The sequence below is a fragment of the Oryza glaberrima genome, chromosome 8 (genome assembly GCF_000147395.1).
Source record: "Oryza glaberrima chromosome 8, OglaRS2, whole genome shotgun sequence".
NCBI lineage: Eukaryota > Viridiplantae > Streptophyta > Magnoliopsida > Poales > Poaceae > Oryza > Oryza glaberrima.
In genome coordinates this window covers 12,068,573-12,086,589 of record NC_068333.1, presented here as the reverse complement: position 1 = coordinate 12,086,589, position 18,017 = coordinate 12,068,573, and the positions used below count along the sequence as shown (strand labels likewise).

At 46.3% G+C, this 18,017-nt stretch overlaps 1 protein-coding gene across 2 annotated transcripts; it reads right to left on the bottom strand.

Moving 5' to 3' along the window:
- Window positions 1-1,334: 1,334 nt before the first annotated feature.
- Window positions 1,335-7,563, bottom strand: LOC127782329 (protein EMSY-LIKE 3-like). Of its 2 annotated transcripts, none has more exons than XM_052309486.1 (10): window positions 7,190-7,563; window positions 6,035-6,246; window positions 5,818-5,927; window positions 5,486-5,738; window positions 5,165-5,374; window positions 5,022-5,090; window positions 2,659-2,904; window positions 2,510-2,578; window positions 2,379-2,442; window positions 1,335-1,785 (listed from the first exon to the last, which is right to left on the bottom strand). In XM_052309486.1, the coding sequence occupies exons 1-10, from the start codon at window positions 7,215-7,217 to the stop codon at window positions 1,667-1,669; spliced, it is 1,380 nt and encodes a 459-aa protein (XP_052165446.1). In that variant the 5' UTR covers window positions 7,218-7,563; the 3' UTR covers window positions 1,335-1,666. The 2 variants fall into 2 exon arrangements, with proteins under 2 accessions (XP_052165446.1, XP_052165447.1); XM_052309487.1 differs by having other exon boundaries at window positions 1,335-1,782; window positions 7,190-7,562.
- Window positions 7,564-18,017: the final 10,454 nt, after the last annotated feature.

The following is an 18,017-nucleotide window of genomic DNA, read 5'->3' as shown; positions in this document are numbered from 1 at the left end:
CGGTGTCGCCATTGGTAGGACTGCCATGAGTGTGTGAGAGAGAGAACTTAACTTGAACCATAATTTAATATGTGTGAGACTTCTCTTTCCCGGGAGCGCCAGAACTCCTCTCACTGCTAGAAACATGGACGCCTAGAGTGCATGAGGATTTAAGTTTATGGAGCGGGTACTGCCAATGCGAGGTTATCAAAAGGCTTTGCCGTGGCGCGTCTCATGTGTTGGGACGAGGCTCATGTGTTGGGCAGTCGCGGAGTGCGGGTAAAGTGTACATCCACTACAGTGTGAGTAAACCAAATCTATTCGAATAGCCGTGCTCACGGTTATTGAGCACCGGGACATGTATTACACTTGGCTAGACTCTAAATTCTTTAACTTGTGTGGGATGGGATATTGCATGATGATTTTTATGCTGATGGAGCCACTTCCTGAGAGGCGAGAAGGTGGGCGTCCTCAGAAAACCATGACAACTCAATGGCGGGAAGCTATCCTTGGGAACACAATGGATGGTGGACAGAACCGTCGTTGTTTAAATATAAATACTGGTACTAAAATTTGATCAGTCAATGCTAGGTCTTAGGCTTGTGAAAAGAATTACAAAACTGGCTTTATGCAAAAGAGCCATAGCCATCCTTTGAAATACCCCTTTCATATGTATTGTTGCTGTGGTGACTTGCTGAGTACGGTTGGTACTCACCCTTGCAAATATAAAATTAATCAGAAGCGGGAGATGAAGCTTCGGAGGATCCCTATGCCTACTACCAGGAGGGAGATGAAGACGATGGCGCTCAGTATGTCTTAGTACGGTCGTTGCCTGTGGCAATGGCATGCCGCTGCCTGAATTCCGCTGCCTCATCTATTTCTGCTTTTGGATGTATTCCGGACCGCTCGGTCCGATGATTTAAGACAATGCCTGCGGGCTTATGATGTAATAATTAGCACTAGACTCTCGTGTATGTGCTTTTGGTATTTCAGCTATAAACTCGTGTGTACCAGACTACTTGATTCAGGAAAATGGTACTGTTTACACGAATGATTCCTGTTATAAAAACGGGGGTCTATAGGACAAAATCAGATTCATTTACAAGTTAGGGGACCTCAGATGACTCTTTTTGCAAGAATTAAAAGTAATTCTTGTAAAAATCCCATAAAATTTCTGCGTTCTAAAGAGCCCTAAATGGTTTAGGTTCTGTAACGATATAGCCGTTTCTTCATAACAAACATTGAGATACCGATGGCATATCTCAAACTTTGAAAAATTATAATAGCATGGTTTCAAATTACCCTTTCTAAAAAGTATCAACCATGGCTCAAAGAAACATTGCAAAAACAAACAAAAAAAAAATGCGTGTTCTGCTTGCTAGCGAGTACAAAACAACATACATCTCCAGTGAGTAGTCACATCTGAAAGTAGTACGACACCAAAAATATCTCCACATCTAAATTTACAGTGTCATCATGATCTGCCAGACTACAATTCTACAAAACGCTCTCCTCTCACCAATATTGATTTTCCGAAAGTCCACAATTCGAGAGGCCCATCATAACAGATAAACTCATTTGAAACAATTAGAGGATACTTTTGAACCTAGTGCTAATCTAGAATAAATCAGCATTGAAGTTATACAATAGATAAAAAAAAGGGTTCTGTATACAGTTCAGTAATTGTTTACAGGGCATCAGCATCTCCAACCATGTGACCCTCGATAGTCATATCATTTGCATAGTTTCCACCATGATGGTTTCTCCATCCACGGTTGTGTTGCAAGGGTTGTGCCCTTTCTTCTGCTTCAACCATATGACAAGAGAGGAGCGTGTCAATAAATAAATTGATGCACCTCTGTTAATTTCTTTTTTACTGAATGCCAAAGCTACTTTCTGTTAGTGCTCACGTAGAGCCCTTACACCACAAATAGAAGTTCTGGTAAGATCATCTACAGTATGATATTGAAAGTGCCTAGTGTGATGATTTACAGAAGATAGCTAAAACGAGTGCTTCCTGTTCAAGCATGGTTAAACTTGAAATGCCTATATTTTGAGCAGTGCTATAAAAGTCAGCCCTAGGCATTGCATAGGCACCACATATAACCACGCAATTAGGCATTAGATAGTGAAAGGAGGCTAACCTGCCCTAGGGGCTCTTGTGCTGCTATTTTAGTGTTCTCATGTCTAATTTTTATGTAATATGCTTGCTAATTGCTTGAAATTCACTAGTCGAGTTGGTCCTAGGTGACATCTAGGAACCGCTATGCACTAGACACTGGCTTGATCCTTGATTTTTTAGGCGATCATCCTAGGTAACGGTGGATGGTTTCTCCAGCTTAGAAAGAAAGTCAAGTCATTTCTATTGGAACGGACAGGCAACAAAGACTAGTATTTACCACTTTCGCCATCAGATGCCTCAGCAAGCCTTGCAATTGCATCAATCAAAGATTGTTCATGCTCCTGCAATAATGTCTATTAGTTAAGTTTAAGGGCACCTAACCATAATATTTTACATTTCCATGTTTACCTTGAGCACTTTCTTTGCTTTCTCCATTTCAAGAGGATCAGGGTTGCTTGCGCTGAAAACCCGCTCCACCTAGATAAGTAGATTATCATCATAGAGCAGATAACACTTGCATGGTCTAAACAAACAGGCAAAGTTTCTTCCAAACTAACCTCCTTTATTAATGTCTCCGTATGGAGTATTTCTATGCAACCAGAGCTTTTCTTCCCAACACCATTTTGTGAAGGTGGAAACTCTTTCCTGGATGTGTTCTTTTGCGGCCCTCTGCTCCCCCTTCCAGGACCTGACATGGGGCCATTACGGCTGCTTGACTTCTTACCACCATGAACAGTAGCGCCACGGCCTTGCTGGATTATTCCAGGGTCGCCACCTTCCCATCTAATATCTTCAGGTGCCATCTGCACTCAAGGACAAGAAATAACGAACATATTAAAAGGCCTTGTTTCTTGCTTAAATACAATGGTAACTTTTGTCAAACACATATAAAGAAATACATATATTGTGCTGCCTATGCTAATGCAGAAACAAAAAAACTAATATCATCTAGCTCGCTAGAATTGAACTCAAAATAATTAAATATTGTTACCTCCAAAAGAAGGAAATTTGCATAAACCTATAAGATAATACAAAGTTTTGATTTGGTGTTGAAATACTAAGATTTTTAAATACTTGATGTTGGAAAGAAAAGAAAGGGTAAGCTAAGCCCATGGTGCATGAACTTGTTTGGAGGGCACAAATAGGTACACCAACAAGCAAAATGCTTGATCCAGTGCAACAATTTGATTAGACTGTTGGAACTAGGGCCAAAAAGAGCCACGCAGGATTATTGAGCTGAAGTAGCGTGATATGGATGCAGCAGTGAGCCAGTGAGCCAGTGAGTGAGGACACACTTGCAGTTCATCACTAACTGTATTCGAATCGTGATGGCAAGAAATCAACATTGTATGCTAGAGGATGGGGCGCTTTGCCATTGGAGTGCCAGCGTCTTCCTGCTCTGCTAACAAGGTTTGCCACCCAAGTTGACATGGCACCATGCTGATCGCTATGCTAGCATCCTTGCAGTGATTCGATCTGCAGGTCACCTATTGAGAATCCTGATCAATCATATGCCTTGTCTCTTCAGCCCAGTCCTCCTTCGCAGCCATCAAAGGGCTGTCAACAAAACGGTTTGGCAGAGGACCAGAGCAATGGGGAATAGAACAGACAAGCACGGGTGGTTTTATGCAAAATGACAATACTACATGCGTCCTACTTACATACAAGCTGACATGGCATGCTAGTCAGCATTGAAAAGCGCTAATATGCTTGCATTTTGACCCTGATTTCCACAAAGTAAGCAAGTTATTGCACCAGAACTGGCGCTTCACATGTTGTTGCACCTATTCGCATCCACCAAACAAGTCTGTGCACCCTGAGGCAATTAACTCCAAAAGCAAACTACCAGAACACAAATACAATGGAATCTGAAAACACAATATATTGGCCCTTCAAAAGTTCATCAATGAAAATATTTGTTCATTGTTGATATTCAGCGAAAAAACACTTCTTATAAGGAAAACAAACAGGATATCTGAGGGTCATAGTTCCACATCAATGAAAAATCCAAGTAGCATAATTGCCTTTTCTTTTACAGTTAACAATAGAATAAAGTCATATTATCTGCAAGTAATCGCTCCCCCTTTCTAGTTTATTTTTGTTCCATGTTACATGTCACTCCACGTTTTCCAACACACTAATTTCAAATTTTGCCCCCGTGCTACACACCCTAACATCAGATGCAGGGTGGGTGCTTCTAGTATCTGATTTTTAATTTGTTGTACCTAGCCAGGCACCATTAGTACAGCGGTAGAAGCATGTAAAACGTTGAGCAGTGCACCTTCTGTACTTTTACCAATAAAATAAAGCAAAGGGCATTTTAGTCATATATAGGGAAAATGCTAAGTATCAGTATTTGTGTCTTGTGCATGGTGAAAATTAAAGAGGAACAGAGGGAATAGGTTATAACAAGATGAAAACATATAACAATCATCTTCTTGTTCTATCCACTTGAAGGTAAAAAAGCATCCATATAACAAACATAGTTTTCCATATTAATTATATAACTACATAGATACCAAGCTATAAACAATAGTTTCCCACTTAAATTTTAAATGTCATGACATGTCATTTTTCTAGCTTTTGCAAAGTTCGTATTTCGTTGGTGCATTAGGCTGTGTTCCTTTGAGAGAGTTCCCAACTCACCACCCTCATTTTCCACGCGCACGCTTTTCAAACTGCTAAATGGTGCACTTTTTGCAAAAAGTTTCTATACGAAAGTTGCTTTAAAAAATCATATTAATTCATTTTTCAAGAAAATAGCAAATACTTAATTAATCATGCGCTAATGAGTCGCTCCGTTTTGCGTGCAGAGGAGCTGAGTTCCCAACCTCACCAAACGAACACAGCCTTAGTACCATACCAACAGCAAACTAAGTCGTGAAGTATCAGAAGTCAATCATAATAAAAGGGAATTTACCTCTTTAAAGTCAACCCACTCCCAGGTTTCATCTGCTGTATTTATGTCATAAACCAGTGCATAACGATCCTATGATTAATGAGAACAGACATCAGAAGTACTTCAAACAAAGATAAATTTAATCACGTATGAATAAAACATACCAGCTGTGGATCATAGTCAGTTATAACAGCCTCATAAAAGCTATTATCATCAGGCCACCGAGTCATGACCTTCCGTCCGATTAATGGATTTACTGATATTGGTTCAGTAGGAAGACCACCTGATAGGTTCTTATTCATAATTGGTCCCCTACCACTAGGGCCAGCAGAAGACATGGTCTTGACTGCAGAGCCACCTGGTATCTTCTGGCCCTTCAAGCAAAATTGCAAAAAAAAAAAAAAACAAATAAATAAGGTCATATTACAACATCACAATTAGAGAAGTCTTAGGGTTTGTCTCAGCAGATTTCAACCATCACTTACTGGCTTAGTCTTTTTGCCTTTTGTACCAGGTGGAGCTACTTTTTTTGTTGCTGATGACAATGGTTGCATTGGGGCAGTCAGTGTCTGTGAATGCACAGCAGGAGATGGTACAGGTACAGAAGCAGAAGGGATGGATTGTGACGTCTTCTGCCTCTTGCGAGCGGAGGTGGTAGGGCTGGGCATGCGATCATGTGAACGTTGAGCATTATTCACCATATCTGCCTGAAGCCCACCTTTTGTCTCTCTCCATTCCCTTGAATAAAAATGTCTGAAGTTAAGAAAACAAAAGATGCATTGTGCCATTAAAAATGGGTATCTGCCCAATATTATACCTTATTCTTTGAATGATATCATCACCGTTCACTCTGTTTAACAACTCCCTGTGCTCTTTGTCAGACACTCTAAGTTCCTTTCTAAGTTCAGTGATAAGACCTTCCTTTTCCTAGAAGTTGAATTCAAATTTGTCTTTTGGTCAGTTTTGCGGAAAAAGAACTGCTAATGATTACACCAAATGAAGATGAAGAATGACGGAGTTAAGTGGTGTTTTACCCATGAAATAGCATCAGATTGTGCTTTAAATGCACGAAGAACAGAACAATATGCATCTTGCTCAAGCTGATGAATTTGTGTTTCCATATCTGTCTGTGGCTTAGTTCTATTATATGGAACAGCGCTAACAATATCTCTCCCATTACCACTAACACGTCCACTGCCTCTTACACCTCTGTTCTGATATGTTGGTGGAAGATCATCATCAGTTCCTGCAACAAATAATAAATTGCTTAGCACACAATCTCGATTTTTTTATTATACATTTAGACTGATTTAAGCCAGTTACTGATAAGATTATATGCTCACAAGTTAAGGGTTTAGCTATTTCTTAATGATTGTACAACCATTTCACATGCTAGTCAATTGAGCACCACAAATCAAATTGGAAATGAAAGATAATATGCTCACAAGTTAAGGGTTTAGCTATTTATTAATGATTGTACAACCATTTAGCTGAACTGAAACCCAGACACAATGGCATATGGTACTAAAATTATACTGAAAGAAAAAGAGCTCTAATATACACACACGTGTTACTGAACTGTAAATTATGTTAAGAATATCATGTTGACTTGTTTGTGCAAGCTATAGAACATTTGTGCTGATCACGAGCTATGCTCCTGTAAAATTCAATAACAAGTAGCAATGGAACCATCAACACATCAGCTGCTAGAAACACCGCAGATCAAATCAGGGAGCAACCATTACACTCATACTACTACTATTAGATAAAGCCTGCAGTGTCGCATCGAACATTTTCTTAGAACAACAATGGTAACCTTCTCTTGGCAGAAACCTGTAAAAGAAGCTCCAAAACTAATCCTAACGAAGCATTCAACTCAGCATTCACTAACAACCCCAAAGTTACGACCTCTGCAGCAAACAAGTAGCTGAAAACAATAACCTATCATCGAGATTTGCCCATAATAACCTACTAGGATAAACAAATTCCAGCAAGCTAGTGAACAAGCACTAACAATCTGCAAGAAATGGAAGAAAAAACAGTACAGTAAAACAAGATAACAGGAGAAAATGCCCTAATAATGCCAATCCTCACACTAATTCTTCCCAAAAGCGTAGCCTATTCCAAGCTAAGAAAGTAGCAAAACAAAAAAAAAAAAAACCCTAGCCACCCAAATCTAATGCGCTCACCGCTGCTGTCCACGGGGTTGTAATCCATGGCGCGTCACCAGCACCAGGCACACCGACAACAAGAAGCCCACGAATCACACCCACAAATCAACCGCCGCCGCTGCAACCACCACCACCACTAACGCCACCGTGACTTGCCCTTCCTCCTCCGAGCCCGAAGAGAAACCCCCCGACCCAGATCCGGCGTCCCCCGGGCCGGAGCAGGCCCCCCTTCTCCCGCCCCCGCGCCGACAGAGCCGCGGCTCCGGTAGGCGAATCCGTGCGGCCGCGCGGCGGATCCCGCCGAGATTTGGAGGCCGGATTCGGGAGGCGGTGGGAGCGGGGAGGGGAGGGGGCCGAGCTGAGCTGGGCGCGTGCGTGCGGACAAGGGGCAGAATTATTGGAGGGGCAAAAGGGTAATTCGTCGGACGCCAAGGGGATTATATAGACGATTGGGTTTCAGGTCCGGACCGGCGGGTGCGGGTGTCACGTGCGGCCCGGCTGCCTTGTCGGCTGTCGCCTTGCCTGTGCTCCTTACCGTTGCAGTAATTGACCGAGTAAGATCAGGTTGGTTTGGTCTGTGGCCTAAATAGACCTTATCAAATTTTGTTTAGTAAGTTTTAGTATAACTAATTTTGGTAAGGTAAAGTTGTGTTTGGATTGAAGCCAAAATAGTTTAAGTTCACTATTGAAATGGACTATTTTCTTAGGCACGTCAAAATTTGGCTTCAAACCAAATAAACACTAAACACTACTAAAATTATCAAATATTGGTAAGTCTAATTTAGGCCTCAATCCAAACCAACCCCAAGTCCCCTCAAGAAAATAAAGTACTCTATATTAGTATGAGTTATCGTTCTAGTTAATTTAATATATATTAAGGGCCCCTTTGATTTGTAGGAAAAATGTAAAAATTTTGGAGGATTTCAATCCTATGGAAAAAAAATCCTATGAAGCCCTTTGAAACAAAGTATTGAATCCTATCCAATCCTTCAAAATTCCTATGGAATGGGTAATCCTATGCACATTTTGGAGGAAATAAAGCATGAGGTCTAACATCTTGGACATTTCCTCTGAGTCTATCTCTCTCATCTGATTCCTGTGTTTTCCTGTGATCCAATCAAACGGCCATTCCTGTGTTTTTCCTCTGTTTTACAATTGTATTCCTATCAGAATCCTGTGTTTTTCCTATTCCCCTGTTTTTTCATTCCTATGATTTAAAGGGGCCCTAAGGTTTAAAAAAATCATAATATTCTTAACTAAATCGACCCTATATCTCAATAAGTGGTTTTACGATCATTCATCGTGTGACACATCCAACAATCAAAAATGATCCGATGATTTGCATTCAACGGTATCCGCCAACGCCGCCCCTAGCATTCACCCACTCTTGCGCCCCCCACACCCCCTCCCCCCACCCAGACCGCATCCCCCCTTCCCGCCAACGCCGCCCCTAGCATCCACCCACTCCTGTGCCCCCCCCCCCCACACCCCCTCCCCCCACCCAGATCGCATCCCTCCTTCCCCGACCCCTCCATCACGCTACAAACCCTAAACCTAACCTCCCTCCACCAGGAACTCCGTCATCGCACGAAATCCTCCGCAACACACATCGCGATGCCCCCATCGTGGTGCCCCCCCTCCTGTTCACCGCGCTTCCAACCCACCTCCACCGTCGAGACCCCTGCGCTCTGCATCGCCGCCGTCCGCCGCTCCTGCTCGTCCGTATCCACGATGCCACCGCCGCGCCCCCATCATCCACTACGTTGCCTCCCTCCCTAGCGTCCCCATCCCTTCCTTGCCGCGCCACTTCCCCATGCGCATCCCCGCTACACGTTGTCGTGCCCCCATCGATCAAGATGAGAAAGGCTAAGCTGTCATCGAAGCAGCCACGCGCAGCGGCAGAATGGTGCCGGTCACTCCATGTTCTTCAGATACTTTGATTCTGGGGCCTCCCTAGCTATTCTTCTTCTTGGTGCTCCATGGTACTCTTCTTCTTGCAAATGGCTGCTTCTAGATTCATGCGTCATGTCCGATACTTGCTTGCTTGGGCTTTGCAAAGGATTAACGCACGGACGTCGTGCATTGAATCTAGCAGGAGTGCAATTGAATTCCTCATGCTATTCATTTCAGATGATTCAGCCATCTGTAGCAAATGTTGAGTGCATGATAAAAAAAACTAAATTTTCCTATATATTGTTTACTTGTAAATTGGGATTTGCACTACAGCAATCTACAAAATCTACATTTTGCTTATATGTTGGAACTGGGCGGTGTGGATTTTTGGTTAATTTTTCCGCCGGCATGATCTTAGCTCGAAGATACATCACAGCAGATGCACCTGGTTCTGTTTATGAAAGATTAACTGTGCATTCTTTAGTTACTTATTACTAGTAGACTTTACATTCTAGCGTGTGAAACTGTGAAGTTAGTACTGCATTTCCTTTACTTGGATGTAGGATTTATGTGGTCTCACTTGTGTTGAGGTTTTAGCAAATATAATTCAGATTGCCGTGGATGGCATAGCATATGAATGATCTGAGATGTCTTAGAACCCCAAATATGTTACATGCAGGATTATCGGTGCTTATTTGCGTTTGTTGCTCCGTCATTTCATTTCTATAGGTATTGCCTCATGATGAAGCAACATTTGGGTATGTCACCAAGAGCAATAGTTCTCTGCGTCACAAGGTAACTGACCGAACAGGTTAGCCTTACTTCTAAAGTATATTTTTTGCAATGTGGATATTGGATTTTTTTTAAAATTATACCGCTGAATGTGATTTGGTGCAATGAGATGAGGTGTATAAATGCCCATCTAATCGTATTGCTCCAAATGGAATGGTGTTTTAGATAAACCTCGGCACATTTATACGATGGCCCCGTCCGGCGAAAAAACAAATACGAGGCCCATTGTAAAAAAAAAAAAAAAAAAGAATTTTGGTTGAAGTTTAGTCGTCTTCAATTTCTCAGGTCAAAATATGTTCAAAATAGTGATATTCATATTTTGCACTTCAAAAATATCTATTATATATATATATATATATATTATGTGCTGTAAATCAAGTTGAACATATATGAGTTTGTGGGTTTCTGAAGTATAGATAAAAGTTCTCAAATATTCACTTATATAGGTGATCTCATATTTACTTCTCAGTTGAGGCTAGGAAGAGTAGCTCCGACCATGGTTTTTCTTGATCTTTAGTCCCGGTTCATCCCCTGTCAGAGGCCTGTCAGGGGGTCGAGAATCTTTAGTCCCGGTTGGTAAAGATTATGTAGAACTTTAATCCTGGTTGGTAATACCAACCTGGACTAAAATTCAACCCGTCGTATATAATCCTTAGGACTTATTCTCAAATCCTCTATCGCAAAGTCTTTCTCCTTATCTCCCTCCTCGCTCTTATCCTCTCCTCTTTTCTTGCTCTTATCCACTCTTTCCTCGCAGAGACGGCAATGGTAGCAAAGAGGCAGTAGCGAAGCGGCGCGGGGGCGGCAGCGGCAGCCCGCGCAGCAGCGGCCTGGCGCGGCGCGAGGGTGGTGGAGGCAGCCAGCGCGACGCGGAGGGTGGCGCGGTAGCGGCCGGTCGGCGTGGCGGCGGGCGTCCGCGACAATGGCCAGCGCGGCAGGCGGGCAACGCCTCTGAGATTGTTTTGTTTTAGAATTTGTGATTCGTATCTGAGATGTATATAATTTGTGCGTGATGTGAATATATGATGTATTTGTGATGAATTTTTTAGAACTTGATGTATTTTGTAAAGAATTTGTGATGTATTTGGAGATGATCGATTTGAGGATATGAAGAGGATCCTTTTGATTTGTGATGTGATGATTGATTTGGAATTTTACGATTTGGGAATGGAGTGAAATCAATATTCAATGTTAAAAACAATGAAAGAAGGAAAAAAAAAAGCAACCGGACTTAGCTTGGCTCTATTTTTAGTCCTGGTTGGTGTTTTCACCCGGGACTAAATATGAGTATCTTTAGTCCCGGATTCGTGGTCACGGTTGTATAACCGGGAGTATAGGGGGTTCCCAACCGGGACTAAATCCCCTTTCTCCAGCAGTGAGAGAGACACTTATTCAAAAAAACAATATAATCCTATTGTTAAATCTCAAGTTGATGAAAATTTACATGGCGGTTATCTCCAAGTTCTGGCATGCAACGTGAATAGTCACCATATCCTTTTCACACCTTTATAGTTGGATTCAAAACCAGAGTCAATATGTTGCTCTGAAGAGTACGTACCTACATATATATAAGGTTTAATTGGTGTTTTGTCGAAAATACGTACGTTCATGAAACTCACAAGTATGTATATTCTCTCTTATAAAAGCGGAAACAAGTAAATTGATGTGTAAGCTAGATCTGCGTTCATTTCAGCGTGACAACGCTTGGCGCTAGTTTAAGTTACACCATAAAATTACAGATAAATTAATTAACATATATCTACTCAAACATTCATCACTAAGTTGATTTCGATCCTTGTCAACCAGCTCCTCCAGCCCCTCCTCGGGCCGGCGGTATACGGATCGAGTGCTGTATGTGATCGTTGGTTCTACTTCAATTCTTCAGCGCACTACTGTAGTACGGTTGGTCGAAGAGAAGAGGTCCAGACCAACAGCCCTCGGTCAATAACTCTTCCATGAACCACTTCTTCTCCTCCGCCGTCATCTTCGCAGCCGGCGCTTCCGTAGCCTGCCCACCGTCGTCGTCGTTGGACGCCACGGCGGCGTCCTGCGGCGGGATCGCGATGGCGCCGTTGACGCCGACCGGCGGCAGGAGCTTCCCATCATCATAATCAAGAAGAGCCTGCCGCGGGGTTGACGTCAAGGGTTGTTGTTCATCTGCGGCTCGCCGCCGACGAAGAGGGCTTGTTCCTCCTGGTCGATCGGCTCCGGCGGCAAGAGGTATCCTTGTTCTTCGTTGTTGTACCCGTGTAGTTCTTGGCTGTGTTGCTCCGGCAAGACGCAGTCTTGCTGGTCGTCGTGATGGCAGTACTGTTCTTGGCTGCACTGATGCTCCGGCAACGAGAATATTTGCTGCTGCTCGTCGTTGTAGTACAGTTCTTGGTTGCCTTGGCCTGGCAAGAAGCAGTTTTGCTGGTTATAGTAGTATTGTTCTTGCTTGATCTGCTGCAACAGGTATTTTTCTTCGTCGCTGTACTGGCACTGCTCGTGGTCTTGTGATTGGTAGTAAGCTTGCTGTTGGATTTGGATATTATTATGCTCCGCGGGGAAGTGCTGTTCGATGCTCTGCTCCGGCGAGATATGGCACCCTTGGTTATAGGTGACATTCGATGGGCACGCCGACATCGCCGCCGTCGAGGAAGGAGGGACGGCGGCGGCCGCGTTGGTGCTGGCCTTGCTGCCGTCGTCCTCGACGTCGACGTAGCCGTCGGGCACGCGCTTCCGCTTCTGGCCGTGGCCGGTGAAGGCGATGTGGCACGCCCTGTGGCGGGCGCCGAGCGCCGCGGGCTTGACGACGGCGTACTCGTGCATCACCCACCCCGTGCTGCCGCACCGCCCCTCGCCGGCGTGGTAGTTGAGCCTGTGCTTCTCGAACACGACGGCCTCGCCGCTGCCGCCGCCGCCGGCGAGCCGCAGGTTGCCCGTGCGCTCCAGCCGCTGGGTGATCCACCTGCCGCGGCCGCCGTCGCAGGTGCGCGCCTGCCGGCCCTCGCCGTCGGCTGGCGCGAGGAAGTAGGCGTCCTCCTCGTCGCCCCGGCCGTTGCGCGCGAAGAGCTTCCATGGCGGCACGCTCCTCGGGTCGTCCCGGATGACGAGGCCGCCCAGGGGCACCGGCAGCTCGCGCAGGTAGGGCAGGAGGAAGAACTGCACGAGCTGCTCGTCGCTCGGCTCGAACTTGAACCCCGGCGTCAGCCCCGCCATCTTCGCCGCCGCCATTGAGGTTTCTTGGCGGGAAAAAAGGTTTTGCTTTGCTTTGCTTTGCTTCGCGCGAAGGGTTTCACTGACGGTTACGAAACACGCGGCATATATATGAGCGATCTGGAAGCTGACTCGGACTCTACGAACTGAAACGCTACTACAACTCCGACTAGGAATAGGAATATAATATAGCAACTGATGTCACAGAGTATAGGAAGTGGATTTTTTTCCTCGGGGACGTTCTCTTGTTGTGCATGTCGTTTAAAAAATTATTATTTTTAAATAGATCAATACATACATGAGTATCTTTTTTCAAACATGCAAGCTAAAATTTAACTTATATAATTCGAAATAAAAATAACAAATTTAACCGTGAATTACGCGTTCTATTCATTGTCAAATTTGTTATCTTTATTTCTACTTGTATATGTTGAATTTGAAATTGCATATTTGTGAAGTGACATATCACAAATTAATCTATCCTACTAATTTTTTTCAAATTTTTTGATGACATTTTAAGTAACATGCAAAAATAAGAAGATATACCGGAATGAATTGAGTTTTCCGGAAGAGTAGCCTTGCAGCTAGAAGAGTGATAAAGACTTAGGGGTTGTTCACTTTGATGCCTAAATTAAAGTTACTAAATTTTGGCACTACAAAAAAAATTGGTAAAGTTGACAAGTATAGACTATGTTTAGTTTTTTTTTAAGTTTTTGTGAGAGGAAGATTTTAGATTTACCAAACTTTGGTAGTGGAGACAATTTTTGGCAATGTTTGGATTGTTAGCTTTCCAAATTTTGTAAACGCCAAAACTTGGTATGGTTAATTTTGGCCATAAAGTGAACAGACCCCTAGAAAAAAAAAGGGTGTGATGAACAGAACACACCGTAATCTTACCCATGTCTATCATGGAAAGACAATTACTGTGGAGTCGATATTAGTATTAGGAAAAGTACGAATTACCCTCTCGAACTATCGCGATCGTCCGAATTACCCCCCAAAACTTGAAAATCGGTCATCGTTCACCCTAAACTTTTAATACCGGACAAATTACCTCCCTCGACCCAATCCAGAGCGGTTTTGTCCAACGTGGTGCACGCGTGGCAATCCAGTCAGCATTTTATTTAATTAAAAAATATGGGACCCACCTATCATTACTCTTTGTTGTCAAAATGACAACTGCATACGTCGAAAGACGTGGTTACTCAACAGTGGTTGGAAGGAAACGAAGTGTATTGAATCTTGAATTGTTTGCCTTTTTTCTGGATCCCCCCATTACATGGCCCTAGGGGACTATTTATAGCCCCATTACAGGTTCTTACTACTAGGGTTTAGGTTGTACAGGGGAATTTACATGATTACCCTTACGAAAGGGACATTTACAGGGGTACATAATGTTATGGGGGCTCATGGGCCCCTGATGGGCCGTCTGGCGATCGCCGGCCCTATAGCCCCTAGGCTTGATGGGCCGGAAAGGTTTCCTCGGCCCTCGTGGGGGCGAACTTGCCATGGCGAAGTCGTCTTCCTTCGGCAGATAGTCTTCGCCTTGCACCTTTCGCCTGAGACGCCTCTGGCCTGGCAAGGCACTCGTACGATTCTTCGCCTCACACCGTTTTTGCTCCATAGCCTTCGCCATGGGTTTTGGCAGATTTGGTCGAAGGGCCTCATGCCATCCGCCAACAAGCCCTCACGGGCAAGGGTGAGATTGGAGCTTCGGCCAAGACCGTGCAAACCATGTGGTATGGTATGCGGCGCCCCCTTTCGACCGATGCTCCTGCCGAAACCTACATTATTCCTGCGAATGAAGTTTGTTACTTGTGCGGCTGGTATTATTTTGCCGTGCTTCGCCTCCTGTGATTGGTGGTTATATATTCTCTTTTCTTGGGCCGAACGGAACAGTATTGGGCTTTCCCTTCGTGGGCTTTTTACTGTGCCGCTCGGACGGTGGGAATTTACCGTTTCGCCTACCCTTGCGACATGTGGCGCTTTATTGCTGGTGGGTAGGCGAACGGTCGCCCGGGTGAGCTATATATTCCCGCCGCTCTTTCCTTTTTACCGCCACACTTGCCATTTTACCGCGTGCGCTCTCTTCCTCCGTTTCTTTCTTCCACAGCGTCTCTTGACCCCTCAAGCGTTTCGCCCATTCTCTTTCTTCGCCATTGCAAACGCACCGTTCGCCATGGCCCCTCGCAAGCCAAACCCTGCTTCGGCGAAAGGGCCGGATCCTGGCCGAGTCGATGACGACAGCACCGCCTTTTTGGGGGTTTCTCTTATGGACGACGTCGAGCTGGCGAAGCTGGTCAGCTCTAGGGCGTTGGTTGAGGGGCAGGCTTTCGCCCCAGGGAAAGCCGTGGTGCCGAAACCAATCGACAATCGGACGGTGGTGTTCGCCGTCTTTTTTGAGGCAGGGCTACGGTTTCCCTGCAACGTGTTGTTGCCGGAGATCCTTCGCCTCTTCCAGGTGGAACTTCCACAGCTGAGCCCGTTGGCGCTTGTTCGGATCGCTATTTTCGAATGGGCATGCCGGACTTCCGGGTTTGAGCATAACGCCGAGCTTTTCGGCGCCATATTCTTCGCCACCGTGAACTCGAAGACGGTGATTACCCCAGCTGGGACGAAGAAGACCGTGTTCGGGAGGGTGAACTTCAACGTTCGCCCCGAGCGGTCCGTTCTCTGGCCGGTGAACGCTGCCATGTTGAAGTGGGACCGCCATTGGATGGCTAGGTGGTTCTATCACTCCATCCCCTTCGAGGCTGGTTCTGACTCGGCGAAAGCCCTCCGGTGCCGGCGCAGGGCGATCGCGTCGAACCGGAAACCCAAGATCGCCGTGGACGGCGCTGTGGAGGCGCGGTTCGTTCTGCTGCGCAAAGTTTGCTCCCGCCTTAGCTGCCGTGACTTGGTAGAGGAATTCTGTATGCTTCGCATCTTTCCCCTCTCCCAGGCAAGTCACGGTTGATCAAGGGGAAGAGGTTGACGATTTGCCGAACCTGATTCTTCCTAAGAGGACGAACAGTAAGACTGTTGTTTTTCTATATACTGCTGTGCTTTGTTATTTTGCCTTGTCTGACTTTTAACATGGCTACACACTTTTACTTTTGTAGTGTTGACCGTCGACCAGGCTGAAACCGAAGCCCACAGGATGATCGGTGACGTATCGGTCGTCGAGTATAGCCAGCTGCTAACACGACAAGCGTCTGGGCGGGCGAACCGGGTTTATAACGGTGAGTTGCCTCCTCGGGCAAACCCCCACAAAGCAGACGATGATGCAGGGCCTTCGCGAAAGCGAATGAACGGGCAAGTGAAGCTTGCCCCTAGGAAGCGAAGGGTCCCTGCTTCGTCGGACTCCGACGCCGACGACGAGGACGATGCCGAAGAACGCGATGGCGAGAATGAAGGAGAGGAGGAAGAGGAGGAGGCCGTGGCCGATAAGGCCGCGAAAGAGGCGATCGAAGATCGCGTCGATACCCCCGGCTACACTCCCACCCCAAGTCCAGGTCACAACGAGACTGGGGTGGAGTCGAACAGCTCCCCCCTTCGACGAAAGGATTTGGAAGGGGCGAAGGCCCTAGTTGCGTTCTCCTCGGGCAAGGCGGCGAAGGAAGGTCCGGTGCAGAAGATCTCTAAAAAGAAAGGATTCATCGACATCGCTCGCGTTTTCAGTGACGACGAATCTTCTGACGGGACTCCAACTTCGCTCGCTGGCCGCAGTTTAGACCTTTCGACTGCTCCCCTCGCTCCGCTCGGCGTTGCTGGGGCAGGCAGTAACGCCGCCGCGGGGGCTTCAGCCTCCGCCGAACGGATCGTGTCGGCTGCGGCGAGGGTTTTCGGGAGCCCTCTGCGTGAGCCAGCTATTTCGCCGCTAGTCAAGGCGAAGGGGAAGTGTGCGGCCGCTGAAGCATCTGCCTCGGAGTATTCCCTTGCGGCGCCCCACTTCGCCCCTGGTGATTTCGAGACTTGGGCGGACCTTATTCCCTTTGTGGAGGGGGTGAGCAACCTTGTCTTGCCCGCCGGCACCCCGAGCTTGTTCACCGAACTTAATGAGTTCGACGAGGGGCGTTCCGCCATTAAAAGCCTGGCGGTTCGGGTATGCCTTTTCTTCCTTCTTCGTTTTCCTCTTCTTCCCTCTCTTTTTTTTACGTCTCACAATTAACCTTTTGTTCTTTTCGCCCGCTCCTATCTTTCATCTAGATTCTTGCAGCTCACTGTTCGACAGAGCGAACCGTGCGGGCCCGTTTTGACGGTTTTAAGAGCCGTCTTCGGGCCAAGGATGATGAAATAAGCCGAAAGAACTTGGAGGTGGAGGCCCTGGCCGACACCCTCAAGGAGGCGAAAACTGAAGTCAAACGCCTTCAGTCCGAATTGCATAAGGGGAAAGAGGCCAGGGCCGAGGTTGATCGCCTCAAGGCCGAACTGGAGAAGGAGAAGGCCCATTCGGCGGTGCTCATCGATTACTACAACCTTACTGAGCCGAAGATGGAGGCTCTTCGCCAGAAGGCTAGCAGGGCCGAAGCGAGCGCCGCGGAGGAGTCGCAGCGGTTTTCGCGGGAGATGGCGAAGACCACCGAATCTGCGAGAACGGCTTGCCAAACGCTCTGCCTCGCCCTTACCGACATGGGCGCGAAGGTGCGGGGGGTCCCTGCCGAGGATGCCTCAGCCTTCGACTTCTCCGAGTGGACCCAGCAGGCTGGCGGATCGGTTTCGGACTGCGCCACCGCGTACGGCGATTGCTGTGCGCGTGTATCGGCGGCCTTCACCTTAGGCCTTTTGCAGCAGTTCGGCTGCGAGCACGTTGCCGAGTTCCCTACCTATGCGAAGGGGGACTGGGAGATTAGTGCGCAGAACATTTCGCCCGCTCTTCGCGCGTGGCGAAAACAGTTTTGGCAGAAAGACGGCCGGTCCGCTGCCAAGGCGCGCCTTCTGGAGCAACTGGCGAAGGCGGAGGCGGCAGATCGGTGCGAAGAAG

Excerpts from the sequence above, each read along its gene's own strand:
- LOC127782329 (XM_052309486.1), bottom strand. The coding sequence starts at position 7,217 with ATGGATTACAACCCCGTGGACAGCAGCG. Across the intron at positions 2,905-5,021 it reads AGTGGGTTGACTTTAAAGAG|ATGGCACCTGAAGATATTAG; the intron begins GTAAATTCCCTT and ends CCTTGAGTGCAG. Across the intron at positions 2,579-2,658 it reads CGGAGACATTAATAAAGGAG|GTGGAGCGGGTTTTCAGCGC; the intron begins GTTAGTTTGGAA and ends CTACTTATCTAG.